A 21,883-nucleotide genomic window follows, 5' to 3' on the forward strand; every position below is an offset into this window, starting at 1 on the left:
GCCTGATTCTGATAAAGTCTCTAGATCCAACTACCAATTTATAGAAAATACAGAGGACAGGGAAACATATACTAAATGGCATTAGGGGGATACAATCAGCGAAATCTGTATTGTTTAAAACCAAAGACAAATTGCTTTGATAAATAAATTTCAAGGAGAAAAAAAGATGTCGGAAGAAATCTTTAGATGAAAAGAGATTAAGTCAAATCAATCAATCTCAGTGTGTAAACTTTATCTGGATCTTGATTCATACAAATTCTAAATTTAAAAAATTATTAGACAATTGGAAATTTTAACATTGGCTGAATATTGGATGATATTAAAGAGTTATTAAATTGTTAAGTGTAATAATTTTGTAGTAGTGGTATTTTAATAAAACTTACAGAGCTTCACACTGTTATATTTACAGATGAAATGAAAAAGTATAAGTGATTTATTTCAACATAAAGTAGGAAAAATGAAAAGGGGTAGGGGTTTTGGTGCAACAAGATCAGTCACTAGTATATAATTGTTGAAATTGTATAATAAGTACATGGATTTATTATATGAATCTGTTTATTTTGGCACATGTTTAAAATTTTCCAAAGTAAAATTATTTAAAAAAATAAGCAACAGCAGTAAAGAGTGCTATTATTTTAAAAGGAACTATGTATTCCTTTTATAATATAGCTAATTGTGTGTGAGTTATTTTTGATCCCTGCTACTCCCTCAGTCCCCATTTATCCATTCAATCACCAAATTCTGCTCATTTTACCTCTTTATTGCCACTTCTTCCATCTAGTCCAAACTAAATTTGGCCGGTGTACAGTGTACTTCTATTTTTATATACCTCCCAAACTGTAGCCAGAATGCTATATTAAAAAAAACAAAAACATTTAATCATACTGATATCCATCTTTTGCTTAAAATCCATGAATGACTTCTTATTGATCATAGGATAAAGGCTAAAATCTTCAATATGCAATTTAAGACCTTTCTGACCCCATGTACCTCACCAGCTCCGTCCTGATAGGCCCTCCCTTGCCTTTCTATTATACTCCAGCTACTTGTTGAACTTGCTACACTCATTCTCAGCTCAGAGCATTCATACACGCTGTTCCCTCTCCTGGAATGTCCACAACCCTCTTACACACACTCCCTCGTCCTTTAGATCCCACCTAAATGCTATCTTCTCAGAGTAGCTTTCCTATAACTCCTGGGCTAGGTCAAATTTCTCACACTTTCATAACAACCTGTCACAACTGAAATTTAAACATTGTTAAAATCATTTGCTTAGTGTCTCTCTTTCCTGATACAATATAATCTAAGAGAAGGAATTAGATCTTATTATTGTATCCCCAAATCCAACCACTTTGTCCTGCACATAGTAGAAGGTCAATATATCTTTATTAAACTATAAATGATTGGCTTGATGAATGAATAAATAAATAAATTTAAATATAATACTGGTCAAATCATGAAACAGGATGACCTGTACTATAATTATAATATTACATGGCTAACCTTATGATGTTAGTCATACGCCTAAATAAAAGATTTGCAAAGCTTCAATGTACATGTATATAAACAAACAGAAAGAAGAAATAAGTGAGAATGACTTTATCACCAATCCAGGTTACAGTTCTTCACTGATACTCCAAAAGTACTTAACAAAGGAAAAGAGGTATCTTAATATTCATCCACCTTTCAAAGGAGGCACACATATATCCATATAAAAGTAGTTTTGATACAAGCTCTACTTTTCTAAGCTATTCAGACAAAAAAATCAAATTCTTTGGAAGAGTAATAAAAACCATATATCCTAAAATTTTACATTTATATGCAATCATTAAAAACAAGCCACACAGTTTCTTAACTCTTAAAATGGATGAATTTAACTAATTTATTCAAATAAAATCAAAGCTTAAATATTTTAAAGATTAGATTGTTATAACTTTTTAAATTAATTAATTAATAAAAACTACAAACTCCTGAACCAAAATTTTATTTGAAATTATTAGGCATATTGATGCATATGAAAAATTTTCATAACATATGACATGTAAAGATGTTAGCACATGGAACTACAATAGAAAAATATTTTTATACAACTTTTGAATCACTAATATGCTTATTTCTCCTGTGAATAAATGTCCAATTGTCTTAAGTCATCTTTGTCATGGAACATCAAGTAGGTTTAAAATTTTTATATTATTGTTTATTAACTTCCTAATAAGTTTTTGAGTTTCTAGTTGACTTACACATAATATATTTTTCAATATATTGATTACAGTAATAGCTTTTTCTCTCATCTCTGATGGAACATATTTAATATCTAAATATTGAGATAACTTAGATCTTGAATTATACAGCATGTTAATAACAGTTTCAATGTTATCAATTTCAAAACTGCTTCGTCCTAGTGGTAATAACTGAGATTCATACATTTTTTTTAATTTATGTTCTGCTGACGCTGCGAGAGCAAAGCTTCGCTTCAGGTGATCTCTGGAGGCTTTAATGTCCTTTCTATATTCTGGTTTGAAGCTCTCAGGAAGAGGTACCTGTTGTACTAGCGAACTAATATCTGAAATTTTCTTCAGAATGTCTTTATTACGCAGAACTAGTGGGTGATTTCTAAGTGTTGGTGTTTCATAATTGCCCGAGAGCTGAGGAACATCTTCTATTTCCGTGACGGTATCCAAGTCAGTGCTACTACTTGGAGTACTTGGAGGTAATTCATCTTGCCATAATATTGGTGCCATGATTTGTTTTACGGTTGGCTCTGGCTCCGGCTCTGGTAACAGCTCTGGTTCTTCTTTTTCAATAAAAGGTTCTTCTGTACGTAAAACAACAGAAATATTGTTTGGCTTAATTGACCAGAACGCAGTACTTTCGGTTTGTTTTTTCCTCCCTGTTTCCATTGGGAAGCCTCTAGTAGTGAAAGTTGAGGTGTTATCTCTGATAGGGTTGATTAAAACATTCTCAGTTGAAGCTTTGTCATTTGTAATCAACTCCTTTAATCTCGATACCTTTGGTTTCCTAGCATATACATTATTTGGAGACTCTGATTTTTTCTCCCGGCCTGACTCCCTAGTGGGAACACTAAGTAGTAGGTTCTGTAAAACCTGTACATAATGATTCACGCTTCGTTCTTCGTCAGGTGTCACAGTTATTCCTTGAGGAGGAAAACATCAAACAATAAGTAAAATTTAGTATTATACATAACATATTGACAAAAATCTACTGACCCAAATTTACTTCATATGCTATCACTTAAAAGTTGAGATAAAAAGAAAACAAGAAATAAAGTATATCTAACAGTCAACTTTTATTTAAAAGAACAAAATGATTTTTTCAGATTCGTATTAAAATGGATGAGCGAGGTTAGTGCAAAACTTACATATTGACACAATTCTCTCTACCTTTTTGCTTTTACTCTCCCATATAACTTATGATTCATTAGGTAACTTATTAAAACAAAATTCTTGATTATGTTTTCCAATACAGTGGTGTGCTGGAATAACTCCACACTGGCTCAGCAGAGCCAATTGTTAAATTTGAGAGATTTTCTGAGCTACTTATTAAACATAAACATCATTAAAAATTAAATTATCTGAATTTAATTTGCATTTAGACAAGTTGCATTAAAGAAAAAATTAATAAATATTCAAAACTCATCGCTTTCTTATTATTTTATTTCATTCTACTACTACCTATCTTGAGGTTAGCCAGGCTATCTGTACGGTAGAAACGCCAGGTAATGGTGTGCTACTGGATATCTCTTTGTACCTCCCTGTTCAGTGATGTCAAGTAGGTAGCTTGAAATCAGCCATGATGATCCAATGCTGTAAATCAGGGCTTACCCGTCTTTCCAAAAAGCCAGTTAAACATTTACCAGTGTACCACTGCCTTCAACCCAGCAAAGATCTAACTACAGCCCGTGGGTCATATCCACCCAAATGTGTTTGTGAATAAAGTTTTATTGGAACCAGCTAGTCTTGCCCATTTGATTATGTATTATCTATAGCTGCTTCTGGCTGCAACAGTAGAGTTGAGTAGTTGCAACAGAGACCACATGGCCTAAGAAGAGGAAAATACTACCTGGCTTTTTTATAAAAAAAGTTTACAGATTCCTGTGTAAACCATCAACATCTCACTCCTATAACAAAAATCACAGTTCTACCTATACTGGTATTTTGCAGTATCTGAGTGGTAAAGCTTCTTATTTCCAATGTGGAAAACAAAAGACAAGCGTTCATAGCGACGTCACTTTTTGATCCTTTGATGTCGGCTCTTCCTATCATTGTGAAGCAGAATTCACCAATTGCTCATCCACTAATAGAGAACGTGAGCTGGGATTAGACCGTTGTGAGACAGGTTAATTTTACCCTACTGATGATATGTTGTTACCATGATAATCCTGCTCAGTACGAGAGGAACCGCAGATTCAGACATTTGGTGTATGCGCTTGGCTGAGGAGCCAATGGGGCAAAGCTACTCTCTGTGTTTTTAAATTCTTTTTTATATATAAAAAAAGAAAAGAAAAGAGACTATTTAATAAGATATTCTGAAATTCTGCTCAATTCCCTACTCCTAATCAGGAGCTTTTAATTTTAAGTGTTAGAATTTTGTGTTGCATGTAAATCTTTTTAAAGGGAAAACAATCTTTAACATTGTTTTCTTTTCTTTTTATAGATTTTATTTATTTATTTTAGAGAGGAGAGAGAGAAAGTGAGAGAGAGAGAGGAAGGGGGAGGAGCAGGAAGCATCATTTCCCATATGTGCCTTGACCAGGCAAGCCCAGGGTTTTGAATGGGCAAACTCAGCATTCCAGGTTGACGCTCTATCCAATGTGTCACCACAGGTCAGGCTTCATTTAAGTTTGAATAGACTTTGCCACTATCATGGATCCTAATTAATTTAATTAAAATAAATAAGTCACTTTTGGCCAAACTCTAATGCATAACATCTATCTGAACCCTCCCTATGCAGGCAATATGAAATATAGTGACAAACTTTCTGTTCAGGAGGTACTGTTTGTTATTCAGCTGTTTGTCAAGCACAAAGTAGTCCAAAAATACTTTAATTTACTTTTCAGCTCTCTTCTTTAACCCTTCTGTTACAACTTAGAAAGACCAGATGAAGGTTAATCAAAATTAAAAGCCTATTTCTAAATTTTAGAAAATTCTTAATGAGAACAGCTTAGTGAGGAAATATGATAGCGGGAAGATGCTAGACTTGCCTGCAGATCTGGGTTCTACAGGTAGGTTCTGCTTTTTATGTCATGCTTAGAAAAGCTGCATACTCTAAGCTCCATGTGATAATGGTGAGTGAGAAAAAGGAAGATACAGAACATGAGGTAGGTTTTTTTTTTTCTTTTTTTTTCTGTATTTTTCTGAAGCCGGAAACGGGGAGAGACAGTCAGACAGACTCCCACATGCGCCCGACCCGGATCCACTCGGCACGCCCACCAGGGGGCGATGCTCTGCCCCTCCGGGGCGTCGCTCTGTTGCAACCAGAGCCACTCTAGCGCCTGGGGCAGAGGCCGAGCAGCCATCCCCAGCGCCAGGGCCATCTTTGCTCCAGTGGAGCCTCGGCTGCGGGAGGGGAAGAGAGAACAGAGAGGAAGGAGAGGGAGAGGGGTGGAGAAGCAGATGGGCTCTTCTCCTGTGTGCCCTGGCCGGGAATCAAACCCGGGACTTCTGCACGCCAGGCCGACGCTGTACCACTGAGCCAACTGGCCAGGGCCATGAGGTAGGTTTTGATATTATCTTTATAGTAACATTTTAAAATCACTAACATAATATCACACATTTTATCTGTGAATTGTGGATTAAAAAAAAACAGACAAAAGGTAACAAAGCAAACTCATGTGGGTAGCTGCCTCTTGGGAGAGGGACTGAAACTGAAATTGGTCATTAAAGAGGACTTTAGACTTATCTACAGTGTTTACCATTCCCTCAAAACACACAAGCACACACTCCTAATCATTTAAAGTTACATTCTAGAAAGTAATATAACTTATTTATGTGTTCTCATATGTATACAATGCATCGTCCTGAATCTAGAGCTCTCCTGAAGGAAAATATTAAGTAAAATGAGTATGTCGATGAAAGAAAGAAAGAAAGGGAGGGAGAAAGATAGACAGAAAAGAGAAAGAAAGAAAAGAAAAGAAAAGAAAAGAAAAGAGAGAAAGAGAGAGAGAAAGAAAGAAAGAAAGAAAGAAAGAAAGAAAGAAAGAAAGAAAGAAAGAAAGAAAAGGCAAGAAGGGAGGGAGGGAGGAAGGAATGAAAGAAAGAACAAAGGAAGGAAGGAAGGGAGGGAGAGAGGGAGGGAGGAAGGAAAGGGAGGGAGGAAAGAAAAAGGAAAAAAGAAAGAAAGAAAGAAAGAGAGAGAAAGAAAGAAAGAAAGAAAGAAAGAAAGAAAGAAAGAAAGAAAGAAAGAAAGAAAGAAAGAAAGAAAGAAAGAAAGAAAGAAAATCTATTCTGGTTCTGGCTCTACCTCTTCTTATCTTCATGACCTAAAGCAATTACTTAATTTATTCAAACTATAAAACTAAGATACTATATCTGCCCTTTTATCTCATAGAAAAATAAATTACATACCTGAAAATACTTTAAAAGCTACAGAGCACTATTAAGATAATAATATTCTCTATAATGGCAACTGCTTACATTTCTCATTTTAAAATATAAATTTAAGTTATTAAAAAGAACTCTAAAAACATGCTTTATATCCTATTTCGTAAAAAACTCTAGAAGCTTTCCTTCTAAAGACAAAAACAAGGTCAGGATACGTATATTTCTGTTACTATTTAACAGGGTTTTGGAGGTATTAGTCAATAGAATTAGACAAGGAGAAATAAATGGAAGCATGAGACTTCAGATGAAAAGGTAAAATTAGAGAGTGGGATGTTTGGCTTGTTGTGAGCAGGGACTTCTGTGCTGCGTGACAAAAGAGCAATTTCAGAATGGGTGATGGTGAGAAGGGCAAGAAGAACAAAAGTTCAGAAGTGTGCCAGTGTTATACTGTGGAAAAGGAAGGCAAGCACAGAACTGGGCCAAATTTCCATGGTCTATCTGGGTGAAAGACAGGTCAGGATGCTGGATTTTCTTACACGGATGCCAACAAGAACAAAGGCATCACCTGAGGAGAGGCTACACTGATGGAGTATTTGGAGAATCCCAAGAAGTACATCCCTGGAACAAAAATGACCTTTGCTGGCATTAAGAAAAGTGCAGAAAGGGCAGACTTGATAGCTTACCTCAGAAAAGCTACTAATGAGTAATAGTTGGCCGCTGCCTTATTTATTACAAAATAAATGTTTCATGACTTTTTTAATGTGAATCGTATTTAAATTGATCTCATACCCCAGAATTCAGATCATGAATGGCTAATAGAACATTTCTTTTCGGCAATCCAGATTTAAATAAGATTGGCTTGCGGTTAAATGAATATAATCAACTTCTTGAACTTTGATGGTAATTTCAGTTAAGTGCTATGACTGTTTTCCCCTTCTGAAAGTGATTGGACTTGATTCATATTGTTCAGCTTTTCACAGACATGGTGAATGCCTGTAGGAGATTGGTTTTATATTTAGATTTATATAACTGGTTATATTGATATGTTTAAAGACTGTGGAAACCCCTTCACTGTCTCTTAGAACAGCAAGCCACTTGTGTTTCAAGTTGTGTCATTAGCCTGTTAAAAGGCGAGGGCTGAAGATACACTGGCAGGGTCCATTTTATCTTTTTAGTTGTAAGTATAACAATTTAATTAAAATTCCTGTATCTAAACTGTTGCCTTTTACTTATGGAAAGGCATCTTAGTGTGGTTTATATATAATATCAAATAAAGAATATTTAACACTTCTCAAAAAAAAAGAAAAAGGTAAAACTATCTTTATATATAGATATAATTATATATCTGCACACACAAAAGAATCTATTGAAAAGCTACTACAAGGAGTAAGAGAATTCAGTAAAGTAGTAAGTTAGAATATCAATAAGTAGTCAATATACAAATATAAACCAGTTACAAGATAAAATGACAAATGCTATTTTGATAACAAAAAAGAAAAAGATCTAATAATAAAGTTTAAAAGAAATGCCTCCATATAATTTACATGAGGAATTACACTAGGTTTATTATAGACTTTCAGAGATCAAGCTCTAATCCCTGGAACCTGCCTGTAAATATTTCTTTATAAGAAAAAAGGGTATTTGTATATGTGATTAAGTTAAGGATCTTGACAAAGGGGATTATCCTAGATTATCTGGGTGGGCTTTAAATACAATTACAAATGTTCTTATAAGAGAGAGATGGAGAAAGATATGATACACTGACAAGGAGGTGGTAATATGGAGGAGGTGGAAGAGATTAGTGTGAAATAGGCACAAGACAAAGAATGCTGGCAGAGGCCATGAAAATATTGTCTCCTAGCACAGGTCTGCCTTCCACCTTGACTTTAGCTCAGTGAAAATGATTTTAGATTTAGGTCTCCAGTGAGAGAATAAATTCCAGTTGTTTTGAGACACCGTAAATTTATGGTAATTTGTTATAATAACCTTAGAATACTGACAAAAGATATAGTAAAATCTAAAAAGTATAATGCAAACTTCTACAAATGGAATGATATATCATGTTCTCAGATAAGAAGAATCAATATCATAAAGATGCTCAGATGTCATATTCTCTCTGTTAATTCACAGATTTAATATGTTCCTAATAAAACATCATTGATTATTTTCTGAAGACAGAAAAATGGATTATGAAGTTCATTTGAAGAACAAATGAATAAGGATAGCTAGAAAAATAGGAGATACCCTTATTAGATATTAAATTATAGTATAAAGTCTCTATTATAAAAGTAGTTTAGCATTGCATATGAATATATAGATGAATGGAATAGAACAGAAAAAAAAGAAATAAACTGAATTGCAATTTGAAATATAGCTCAAGGTGAAGAAAAGTTTCAATTTATAGGCCTGACCTGTGGTGGCACAGTGGATAAAGCATTGACCTGGAAATGCTGAGGTCGCCGGTTCGAAACCCTGGGCTTGCCTGGTCAAGGGCACATATGAGAGTTGATGCTTCCAGCTCCTCCCTCCTTCTCTCTCTCTGTCTCTCCTCTCCTCTCCTCTTCTCTCTCTCTCTGTCTCTCCCTCTCCTCTCTAAAATGAATTTAAATAAAATTTAAAAAAAAGAAAAGTTTCAATTTATAAAGTATCCCAGACAATAAAGAAGCCATTTATAAAATGAGAATATAATCATTTTGCAATGATTATCAATATCAATGATTAATTATATCACAGAGAGATACAAAATTAGACATGAATCCCCATGAAAGAACACAACACTTTCAATGTAGTAGTTTTTCAAAATAGGTCAAATTTAAATTAAACAGATGTCTCTAGAACTAATTAACAATATACAGAAAATACATAGGACAACAAAGAAAATACATGGGACAACAAAGGAAAATATAAACTACATGATGGGTATGTAATTAGCAAATTTTAGACTGTAGGAAACTACAGGGCATATGGTTCAATTTCTTCAACAATTACATTGCAAAGGGGAAAATAGAAATGAAAGAAGAACTACAAGTTAAAAGGGAATTAACAGACATATCAACAAATTACATGTATGAATCTTATTTGAATCCCAACTCAATCAAACTGGAAGAAAGAGAAAATCAGGAAAATTTGAACACGGACCAGATATTTTATAATATTAAGGAGTGATTATCTTTTTAGGTACAAAATTCACATTGTTGTGTTTTTAAGTACTTATATTTTAGTTCTACATGTTGAAATATTTACTGATAAAATTACATGCTGTCTGGAATTTCTGTCTAAATAATCCAAGCCTGAAAAGTTGGGGTGGGGAGGGGAAAAAGAATATAGGAAGAGCTATCAATAAAACAAGATTAATTATGGGTTAATAATAGTTGAAGCTGGTTAAAGATATACAGAGATTTATTATACCTTTCTTTCTACTTGTGTATATATTGAAATTTTTCCATAATAAAATGTATTTTTAATCAATTTTGAAAAAAAATTGCTTCTGAGCAATTATTCATACTCAAATCTAAAATCTACAAGCAACAAATGCTTCAATGCTTTTAAGAAGACATTTCCATTAGATTATAGTCTGTTAAGCATTCAATTTTTAATCATTTAACTTTTCTAATAGCAGTAAATAGGATACCCAGGTTACTATTAGATGAATTACATTGTCAAAAGACAGGAAAAGGAGAAACTTACTGCTAGTTGTTTTCTTAAAAAAAACCCAAAATACTCATTATCCCTTTATACTGTGACTCAGGCAACACTAAAACACTTGTTCATGACTGCCAATCAACAGACACTCTGTTTTCTACCTTGCTTTTTCTCCTTCTTCTTGTATCTTTTGTCTCCACATTGTTCTGTTGTTGAATCCATCCTCTCCCCCACCCACTTCAACCTCCTACTTTTGTCCCCCTAAAATATCTGTATGTTTCATATTGGCCTTCTCAGTTCTGCTAATCAGAACTGTTCCTGCAAGTGAACTCAGTCTTTATAAAAATGTTTGCAGGCAAGGTAGTAAAAGATAGTCAAGCCTCAATTATCCTTACAGATGGCCCTGTGCACTGTGAAAACCTGCTTTAATTTTTAGGAGGTTCTAGAAGGATGAATAGACTTCAAATTCTTACAAAGACCAGACTGCTCTGCTAGAAGTTGTGTTATTAAACTTTGAATACTTATAGTCCACACAGGTATATTTTATAACATCTTTTCTATTTTTACCAGTTAGTGATCCAACCAAACATATCAAAGTCTCAGAACATTGCTGAAGTGAGAATTCAGCCTTGAAAACCCACAATGCTGTTTTCCAGTGCCTCTAGTCAGCAGGATGGCTACTCGCTAAGCAGGCTTGATTAGTAGGAATCATAGATATGGAAGTTATAGCTGAGCTTGAGGCGGTCTGCATTTCTCTTCTTGAAATAGAACAGGGAGAATTAGTCACATGACAGATAATAGGAAAGTAAACAAAATGGTAAAACAACTAAGAACAAAGTGGCATGAAATCTTAAGGGGAAATTAGAAAACAGTGATTGAAAAGACCACAACTCCTCTGACTTAGCAATCACCATGTGCCAGATACTATACTAAGGGCTTTGAATGTGCTTTTATAAAGAGGAAAAAGAGGATACTTAGAAAGGACAAGTAATTTGCCTAAGATTATATTCAACTTGTAAGTGGTAAGAATGGAATTCAAATACATGTTGTCTTGCTTCAAAGCAGGTACACAATAATAACCACACAATTTGTCATAAAAGATGACACAGGATGCCAACAAAGTAGTAAGTGTACGATGATAAAATGGTCTGGGAAGAATACAACTGTTTTAAAATACGTGTGAATATTAAAATATAATCAATAAATAAATTTCTTAAAATGTACAAAAGTTTGTTTTACTGACAACTGGACCAGACCAAAATGCATCCCTTTCATATATGAAGGTATATTTGGAAATAGTAACTGATGCAAATTTAGTATGTTTTCTTACAAGTATGGGTAGGAACTGATAGTTAATGACTTACAAAAAAATAAATTCACTTCACACAGAAGTAAAGGGCAAATTAATTAGTTTTGAGTTTATTCAGAGGAAAATAATAAAATCATTATTTTAAAATGAGCAATAAAATATAAAATTTTAATCAATAAGTAAATTTAAAAAAATGTATTTCCTTCTCATAGAATGGCCAGTTAAAGGAGGAACAACAGGGTATGGAGGAACATAAAAGCCAATTAGCATGAAAACTTGCTAAAAATTCACTGTTCACAAGAGAAACACAAGTTAAAAACAATTTTTATTTTGTCAGTCAAGTAGTCAAATTTTTTTAAACAATAAAACCTAGAATTCCTTACTTCCTTTATGATCCTGAGATCCTTCACTAGTCTCTCTCTAGCACGTTGATCTTTTCTTTATAAAATTTAGGATAATTTTACCTATATATATTTGTTTAATGATTGTTAACTGTTGCATATTGTCAGCTGTTGGAGAGCTGTAACAATGTCTGCTCTGTTCCCTGAATCCCCTGCCTAACTAACCAGTGCCCAGAGCCCTGGGAAACAATAAAAAAACAGTTGTTAAATGAATGAGTGAATGAATGAGCCACAAGCTGGCAAGTGTGTAAATTAATTGGTCTCTAGTCATTTATCTTAAGGAACAGGTTTAAAAAACTGTATGTTTAAAATAAATCTGCTGGTCTAAAGACTTTTTGTTTGAAATAAAACCACATATATATGGTCAAATAATCTTTGATAAGGGGGCCAACAACACAAAATGGAGAAAAGAAAGCCTCTTCAACAAATGGTGTTGGGAAAACTGGAAAGCCACATGCAAAAGAATGAAACTCGACTACAGCCTGTCCCCGTGTACTAAAATTAATTCAAAATGGATCAAAGACCTAAATATAAGATCTGAAACAATAAAGTACATAGAAGAAGACATAGGTACTAAACTCATGGACCTGGGTTTTAAAGAACATTTTATGAACTTGACTCCAATGGCAAGAGAAGTGAAGGCAAAGATAAATGAATGGGACTACATCAGAATAAAAAGTTTTTGCTCAGCAAGAGAAACTGATATAAAAATAAACAGACAGCCAACTAAATGGGAACTGATATTTTCAAACAATAGCTCAGATAAGGGCCTAATATCCAAAATTTACAAAGAACTCATAAAACTCAACAACAAACAAACAAACAATCCAATAAAAAAATGGGAAGAGGACATGAACAGACACTTCTCCCAGGAAGAAATACAAATGGCCAACAGATATATGAAAAGATGCTCAGCTTCATTAGTTATTAGAGAAATGCAAATCAAAACTACAATGAGATACCACCTCACCCCTGTTAGATTAGCTATTATCAACAAGATGGGTAATAGCAAGTGTTAGAGAGGCTGTGGAGAAAAAGGAACCCTCATACACTGTTGGTGGGAATGTAAAGTAGTACAACCATTATGGAGGAAAGTATGGTGGTTCCTCAAAAAACTGCAAATAGAACTACTTTATGACCCAGCAATCCCTCTACTGGGTATATACCCCAAAACCTCAGAATCATTGATACGTAAAGACACATGTAGCCCCATGTTCATTGCAGCACTGTTCACAGTGGCCAAGACATGGAAACAACCAAAAAGCCCTTCAATAGAAGACTGGATAAAGAAGATGTGGCACATATACACTATGGAATACTACTCAGCCATAAGAAATGATGACATCAGATCATTTACAGCAAAATGGTGGGATCTTGATAACATTATACGGAGTGAAACAAGTAAATCAGAAAAAAAACAAGAACTACATGATTCCATACATTGGTGGAACATAAAAACGAGACTAAGAGACATGGACAAGAGAGTGGTGGTTACCAGGGGTGGGGAGAGGGAGGACGCAGGAGGGAGGGAGGGAGAGAGTTAGGGGGAGGGGGAGGGGCACAGAGAAAACTAGACAGAGGGTGACGGAGGACAATCTGACTCTGGGTGAGGGGTATGCAACATAATTTAATGACAAGATAACCTAGACATGTTTTCTTTGAATATATGTACCCTGAATTATTAATGTCATCCCATTAACATTAATAAAAATTTATTTTAAAAAAAAAAGACTTTTTGTTTGTGTTTTTTGGGGGGTATTAATCATTTAATAATTATTAAGGTAATAATCTGGGAAATAAAAACATTATTTTAGGCAAAGAAGGAAGATTTTATAATAATTAAAGATATAGCTTTAACCGTATTTTTCAAATTTTCTAAGTCTGAAGTTTATCTAAAAGAACATCATAAACATTGTAGTTAAGCAATTCCAATTTTCAGGAAGCCCCCGCATGTCTTCTAACTGGCCCTTGCTAAATGGCCTAGTTTAAATCACATAAGTTACTGAATTTGTTTAAGTTCTATTAATTTTATTTTATTGGATTTTATCAATCTCTAAAGTAACATTGCATTAACACAATTTTAAGTAAATTATAATCTTAAGCAACGTTAATATACCTTCAAATTTACCTAATACATATTTAAAGTAGGCAGTTCAATGGTTTTTAATTCACAGTTTTGCAACTGTCATCACAATCTAAGTTTAAAACTGTTTCAGCACCTCACAATAAATCCATTCCCAACTGCTCCTATTCCCCAGCCTAGACAACCACTAATCTACTTTCTTTCTCTATGGATTTGCCTATTCTACACATTACATATAAATGAAATCACACAAAATGTGTTCTTTTGTTATTGACTTCTTTCACTTAACATGGTTTTAAGGTTATCTATATTGTAGCATGTAACAGTATTTCATTCCTTTTTTTTCCTGTGATGTCAGTTGCTACTTCTCTTTCATTTCTGATTTTATTTGAGCTCTTTCTTTTTCTTAATGAGTCTGGTTAAAGGTCTACTAATTTCTCTCTTTTTGTTTATGATTCTGGTTAAAGCTTTATTAATAGAAAGGACTACTATTGTCTATCTTTTCAAAGAGTCAGCTCTTGGTTTCATTGACCTTTTATATATTTTTTAGACCCTATTTCATTTATTTCTGCTCTCACCTTCCTTCTACACACTTTGAGATTTGTTTGTTGTTCTTTCTCTTGTTCCTTTAAGTGTAAGGTTACATTATTCTTTTGATATTTTTCTTGTTTCTTGAGGTAATCCTGTATTGCTATGAATTTTCCTCTTAGGACTGCTTTCAGTGTCCCATAGGTTTTGGATTGTTGTTTTTATTTTCATTTTTTATCAAGGTATCTTTTGATTTCTTCTTTAGCCTCACTGTTAACACATTCATTTGTCAGTAACATGTTATTTAGCCTCCATGTGTTTCTGTGTTTTTCTTCTTATTATTGATTTCTAGTTTCATACCATTGTGGTCAGAGAAGATGCTTGATATGATTTCAATCTTCTTAATGAGATTTGTTTTGTGATCTAATATGTGGGATCTATCCTAAAAAATGTTCCATGTGCACACAAAAAGAATGTATATTCTACTGCTTTGGGTAAAATGCTCTGAAAATATCAAGTAAATCTATCTGCTCTAATGTGTCATTTAAGACTGCTGTTTACTTTTTTATTTTCTGTCTGGAAGATCTATCCATTGGTGTCAATAGCATGTTAAAATCCCCTATTATGACTGTAGTTCTATTTCTCCCTTTATGTTCATCAATATTTGCTTTACATATATACTTAGGTTCTACTATGTTAGGTGCATAGATATTTACAAGGGTTATATATCCTCTTGTTGGATTGATCCCTTTATCATTACAATGTCATTTTTTGTCTTCTGTTATAGCCTTTGTTTTAAAGCTTATTTTGTCTAAGTATTGCCATCCTAGCATTTTTTTGTTATTTGTTTGCATGAAATATCTTTTTCCATTCCTTTGTCTGTGCGTGTCTTTCATCTCAAGTGGGTCTTTTATAGACAGCATATATATGAGTTTTATTTTCTTATCCATTCAGCTACCCTGGCTTTTGATTGGAGCATTTAATCCATTTATAGTTAAAGTGATTATTGATAGGTAATATTTATTGCTATTTTATTATCTACATCAATGTACCTCTTTTTTTCCTTTCTTTTTAAAGAAGTCCATTTAACATTTCTTGTTATATTGGTTTGTTGGTGATGAACGCTTTTTATCTTTTTCTGGTCTGGGAAGCTTTTTGTTTCTCCTTTAATTTTAACCAATAGCCTTGCTGGGTTGAGTAGTCTTGGTTGTAGGTCCTTACTTTTCATCACTTTGAATATTTTATGCCAATCTCTTCTGGCCTGTGAAGTCTCAGCTCCCTTGAAGGGAACTAAATGTTTTTTCTCTTGCTGGTTTTAAGATTCTCTCTGTCTTTAACTTTTTAAATTTTAATTATTATGTGTCTTGGTATGAACCTCCTTGGGTTCATCTTGTTTGGGATTGTCTCTGCTTTCTGGACTTGTGTGCCTCTTTCCTTCACCAGGTTAAGAAAATTTTCAGATGTTATTTCTTCAAATAGGTTCTCAATCCCTTGCTCTCTTTTCCTTCAGGTACCCCGATAATGTGGATGTTGTTACACTTGATATTGTTCCAGAGGTCCTTTAAACTAAATTCATTTTCTTTCTGCTCTGATTGGGTTTTTTCTGCTATCTTGTCTTCCCAATTGCTAATTCAGTCCCCTGCTTCATCTAATCCAGGGGTAGTCAACCTTTTTATACCTACTGCCCACTTTTGTATCTCTGTTAGTAGTAAAATTTTCTAACCGCCCACCGGTTCCACAGTAATGATAATTTATAAAGTAGGGAAGTAACCTTACTTTATAAAATTTATAAAACAGAGTTACAGCAAGTTAAAGCATATAAAAATAATTACTTACCAAGTACTTTATGTCGAATTTTTGCTAAGTTTGGCAGAATAAATCTTTATAAAATAACTTACTAAAGTTAAATCTATCTTTTTACTTATACTGTGGTTGCTCCGCTACCACCCACCATAAAGCTGGAACACCCACTAGTGGGCAGTAGGGACCGGGTTGACTACCACTGATCTAATCTGTTGATTCCTACAAGTGTATTCTTCATTTCAGATACTGTATTCTTCATTTCTGACTGGTTCTTTTTATGATTTCTATGCCCTTTTTTTATGCTTACAATGTCTTTATTGTAATTTTCAATGAGTTTATTCTTTCTTCCCCTAAGTTTCTTGAGCATCCTCATAATCCTTATTTTGAACTCTGAAACTGGTAGATTGCTTGCCTCCTATTCATTTAATTCTTTTTCTTGTGATTTTTCCTATTTCATTTGGGAGATGATTCTTTGTCTCCCCATTTTGAATGCCTCCCTGTATTTTTTTCTGTGTATTATGTAGAGCTGCTATGTCTCCCAGACTTGGTAGAATGGCCTTGTGTACTAGATGTCCCGTAGGGCCCAGTTTCACAGCCTCCTGACTACTTGAACTGGGCACTGCAGCTGTGAGCCCTGTGGGGGCTGTGTGCACCCTCCTGCTGTAGCTTAGCCTCTCATTGTAGCTGGCACATCAACGAGAGGGATTTACTCCATGTCAACAGTTTCGAGGACTGGCTACAGCTATAGCAGAGGAGCTGCTGTGCAGAAGCCAACAGGACTCACTTTGTAGGCACTCTCCTGCCTGACAAATCTACCCTTAACTGTGTCCCTCGTGGAGGTAATTGGGTGGTACTCTATCTGGCATGGTCTGAAGTTGTCCACCCAGTGTGCTGGCTCTGGGGATGCCCAAGGGCCAGTCCTAACCCTAATACTACTTGGGCATGAGCTACAAAGCATTCTGCAGGTGGTTGTTACTTGTGCTAGGCTTGGAGGTTCTTGTTGAGGCCAACTGAAACAGGCTAGGTGTCACTAGTGCCTGGCCTGGGGCACTTAGAAAAAAGTACAGTGCATGGCAATGCCAGATGCTGCTTTTTTGGGGTATGTGGACCTTCCAGGGATTTTAGGAAAGTTGGCAGCATCAGCCAAGACAGACCATTTGTATGGAAAAAAAACTCTGGAAGCAGCTTGGATAGACCCACAAGTTAAGGAGGTAGAGTCTCAGGGAATCACCAGGGCATGAGGAACAGTGTTAGCCAGGTTGATGGAGACTCAGATATAGTTCCTGCCTGAGCCTGCAGGGGTGGGGGGCCTCAGTGAAGGAACAATGGCTTCTGCCAATACCTCTGAGAGAAAGCTGCCCTTCCAGCTCCCACACTAAAGCCAAATAGTTCAGTTTCTCTCTGTATGACCCTGGCACCTTTTGAGCTGGTGCCCCAGTGCTGGAGCCCAGAGCAAGTGAGTTCAAGTGAGTCTATGTATCGGCCCTTTAAGAGCAATGCCTGGGACTCCAGAAGCCCTCCACCTCACTCAGCTACAATCTTGCTGTTTTTCACAGCCAAATATTATGGGGATTTATTCTCCCAGCCCTGGAACCTTGTGCTGGGGAGCCCAGTATGGGGCTGGGACCTCTTGCTTCTCAGGGGATACATCTACAACTGAGATACAATATTTCTCCCAATTTTTAACTGTCACAAGTGGGTATGGGACCAGACCGTTCTGTGTCTCTGCCCCTCCCACCACTCTCAATGTAGCTTCTTCTGTACATCCATAGTTATAGGACTTCTGCTCAGCTAGATTTCAGGTAATTCTGAATGAGGTTGTTCTGTAATTTAGTTGTAATTTTGATGTGGTCATGGGAGGATGGGAGTACCACAATTATCTGCTCCACTATCTTAACTGGAAACCTTACAGTCTTCTTATGTTTATAGCTTTGGGCCCACGAATATTTAGTGATTTCAAATTATATAAGGCAAATTATAGAATTTATTTTAATAGTTAATAGTACTTAAATATATAACAATTATGTTAACGATATTTTAAAAGTTATACATTTTTAAAAAGCAAAAATAATTCTCATTTAAATAAAAACAAGTTATACAGTGCAAACATTAAAAAGGAATGATTTAAAATTAGAAACTAAAACTAAACAATGAAAACAACAGATGTAAGAAAATTAATTGAACATATATAAATTTACATATATAGTAAAGAGGCATTTATCAAGCACCACTAGGATGTGTGTACATGTAAAAGAATGTAGACTGCTCTACAGCCAAGTGTCAATCATGTCACACTGAATTTAGATTCATCAGGTACTAGCTAAAGGTGGGTTTGGCATATTAGAAAGGAATCAGTAGTTACAAGACAATTAAAGTTGTCAACAAATGTAATCACTTAACACCGAGGATTTTTGCATAAGATAACTTAAAAACTGTCTTAGTACTCTAGAAAAAAAATTGTTAAAGTTTCATTTTTCATTATAAAAACTTGTGCCTTTTCTTTGGCATGAGAAGCCTTTATTTTTTTTCTATGATTTTCTCACATACACACACACACACACAAATGGTTGTAATAGTGTCCATATAAAATAAAGAATAAATAACTTACTTAAATCAAATAGAATAATAAGTCTGGTTTCTTTTTATATACTTATTCCAAAAAAAATTCAAATTAGTTAGAGAAAAAAATGAGAGACAGAGACAGATGAAGTAGCCATGTTAACATTGCCTACATATCCCTCCATCTACTTCTATGGAAAAGAGGTAAATTACATTTTCTAAGATACCTTTTATGGTCTATGACCTGTACATATTTTGCTTATGTCCTTTTCTTTTTCTTAAGTGAGACGCAGGGAGGCAGAGAGATAAACTCCCACATGCGCCAAACCAGAATCCACCTGATAAGCCCCCAGTGGGGAGGTGCTCTGCCCAGCTGGAGCTGTTGCTCCATTGCTTCCCAACTGACCTATCATATTTTAGCAACTGAGGCGAGGCCATGTAGCAAGCCTCGGCGCTGGGGGCCAACTTGCTCTAACTGAGCCATAACTGTGGGAGGAAAAGAAAGAGACAGAGAGAGCGAAGGGAGGGTGTGTGTGTAAAGAAGCAGATGGGTGCTGCTTCTGTGTGTGCTGACAGGGAATTGAACCAGGACATCCACATGCCTGGCTGATGCACTACCAACACTCCAGGGCCCTTATGTCTTATATATTTTTCAACACAATATCATTCCTTTTTGAGACGTATCCTTTCACTCTCCACAAGACTTTAAAAAGTTTAGGAAAGAGGTTTCAAAGAAAAAGAACAAGCCATGAAAATTATTAAGTTTGGTAGAAGGCCCCTTGGAGTTAAGTGACTAGGCAGGGATTGCTATACTGTATGACAGTTATCAATGTCACCTAAACCAAACTCTCCATATATGTTAGTCAGTTGTGATCTACTGATCTACAACTACAAAAATGCAATAACTAGTATTAGTAATAATGACCACCAGACATCAAGAAAAGATAGTATCATCTTCAGTATGTTCCATTCTTTTGCAGTAAAGAACATTAAATTTTTTTCTTTTTTTGTTTAAAACAACTAACAATTATAAATGCTAGTATTTAATGGGCTAACTTAAGTTATCTAAGACACTTTATCCAAAGCTTTTGTCTCTACTATTCCTGATTTAGGTTGTGTTATATTTTCACTTTTAAATATAATTTAAAATTTTTTAAAAATTTATTCCTTTTTTAGAGAGGAGAGAGAGAGAGAGAGAGAGAGAGAGAGAGAGAGAGAGAGAGAGAGAGAAAAGAGGGAGAGAGAGGAGGAGGAGTAGGAAGCATCAATTCCCACATGTGCCTTAACCAGACAAGTGCAGGGTTTCGAACCGGAGACCTCAGTGTTCCAGGTCAATGATTTATCCATCGCATCGCCACAGGTCAGGCAAGATATAATTCTTAACTAAGACCTTTTAACAATTCTGAAATAACTCTCATGCACTTTAGTACTTTACACCTACCTATTAAATTTTGTTTGGTTAAATCAAACCCTAACATTACAAAATGCTATAACGAACTACAGTTAGACTAGATGGACAAGCCACAAGTCATATCTGAATTATCAGGTATCAGACGCTGAACTTAACTATTTAAATCCTCAAGGTGCTAATGTTGTAGTCTTAGCGTCCCTGAATTTGACCTTATTAGTTTTCAACTATTGGGGAGGGACAGGTTGTAAGTTACAATTGGACTTAACAAAGGTTTTTAAGCTGTGTTCCCAAGGATATTCTGTGGGAGTGCACAGTGGGTCATGAGTGTCCTGGACCTCTGTGGCCCACAATCCACGTGTTCTCCATGTTTACCACAGGGGTTAAACTTTTTCTATAAAGGGCCAGACACTAAATATTTTAGGATTTGCATGTCATATGTCACTGTGGCAGCTATTTAACTCTGCTGTTGTAACAAGGGAAAGCAGCCATGGGCAATACATAAAGGAATGTGTGTGGCTGTGTTCCTATAAAACTTCCTTTATGAACAATGAAGTTGGACTTTCATACTTTTCACATGTCACTAAAGATCACACTTAAAAATATAAGAACCATTCTTGGCCGGCCAGCCATACAAAAACAGGCCACGTGGATCCGTGGGCTGTAGCTTGCCCTCCGCGTCTTTATCACACGTGCAGTGACTCTCTCCCGAGGGAGGACAAGGGCTGGGATATCATCAAGGACCATCTCCAGCGGGGTAACAGGTCACACACGCGAGCCCCACATGCCCAGTCCGCGCATCCCGGGTCAAGCCTGGGACTCACTGCCTGGATCACCGTGTTGCCAGGTCAGCCCTGCAGCGGGCAGGGGCAGGAGGTCGCCAGAAGAGGGACACACCCCGGTATCGGAGGTCAGGACCTTGGACAGATGGGAGGAGTAGAGAACCAGGACAAAGGAAGAGCCAGAACTTCGGCGGGCCCGGGATCAGGCCGGGTCACTCACTCGGATGCGCCAGCACAAACGAACCCCATAGCAACAGCGCAACTAAGACCAAGGACTTCATGGGAATCGGCCGCAGCACTCCGCCATGCGACGGGAACGTCCTGAGGCCAGCAGGCCGGGTACTTCAGGACCAGAAAGGGAGGGCGTCGGATGCCGACAGTCCTAACTCAGGGCCCTGGGCACCCCGCAACGGTTGTCCCGAGTGCGCAAGTGCAGACAGGAGTGGGGGAGGGGAGCGCGAGCGGCCGAGGCCCGCCCCTCCTCTGCACGTGCGGGGGGCGGGGTGCCCGCAGCCCGCCCCGCCCTGGTGCGCATGCTCTATCTGCCTTAGAAACTTAGCGCCCAGCGCGGGCCAGCAAAGTCCCGACGCCCAGTGAGTGCAGGAGTTTTGAAGGAGTGCTGGTGGCCGTGCTCCGCCCCTCCAGGAAAGCTGGTATGTAATAGGGCAAAGCACATCGCTGAGCAGAAGGAATTATCTGAGGGAAGAGACAACCTGGCCGTTACAAAGCCTGCAAGTGTTATAATGAAGTACTAGGCACTGCGCGGCGCACTCTGTGAGCCCCTCTCCAGAAGAGTTGGGAGGAGGTG

General features: G+C 36.3%; 1 protein-coding gene and 1 pseudogene across 1 annotated transcript; one reads left to right on the forward strand and one right to left on the reverse strand.

Moving 5' to 3' along the window:
* Positions 1-2,124: 2,124 nt before the first annotated feature.
* Positions 2,125-21,438, reverse strand: SPESP1 (sperm equatorial segment protein 1). Its single transcript, XM_066276927.1, has 2 exons — positions 21,296-21,438; positions 2,125-3,154 (listed from the first exon to the last, which is right to left on the reverse strand). The coding sequence occupies exons 1-2, from the start codon at positions 21,354-21,356 to the stop codon at positions 2,157-2,159; spliced, it is 1,059 nt and encodes a 352-aa protein (XP_066133024.1). The 5' UTR covers positions 21,357-21,438; the 3' UTR covers positions 2,125-2,156.
* On the forward strand, positions 6,950-7,267 carry LOC136335115 (cytochrome c-like; annotated as a pseudogene).
* Positions 21,439-21,883: the final 445 nt, after the last annotated feature.

This window comes from Saccopteryx bilineata, chromosome 4, assembly GCF_036850765.1.
Source record: "Saccopteryx bilineata isolate mSacBil1 chromosome 4, mSacBil1_pri_phased_curated, whole genome shotgun sequence".
Taxonomy (NCBI): domain Eukaryota; kingdom Metazoa; phylum Chordata; class Mammalia; order Chiroptera; family Emballonuridae; genus Saccopteryx; species Saccopteryx bilineata.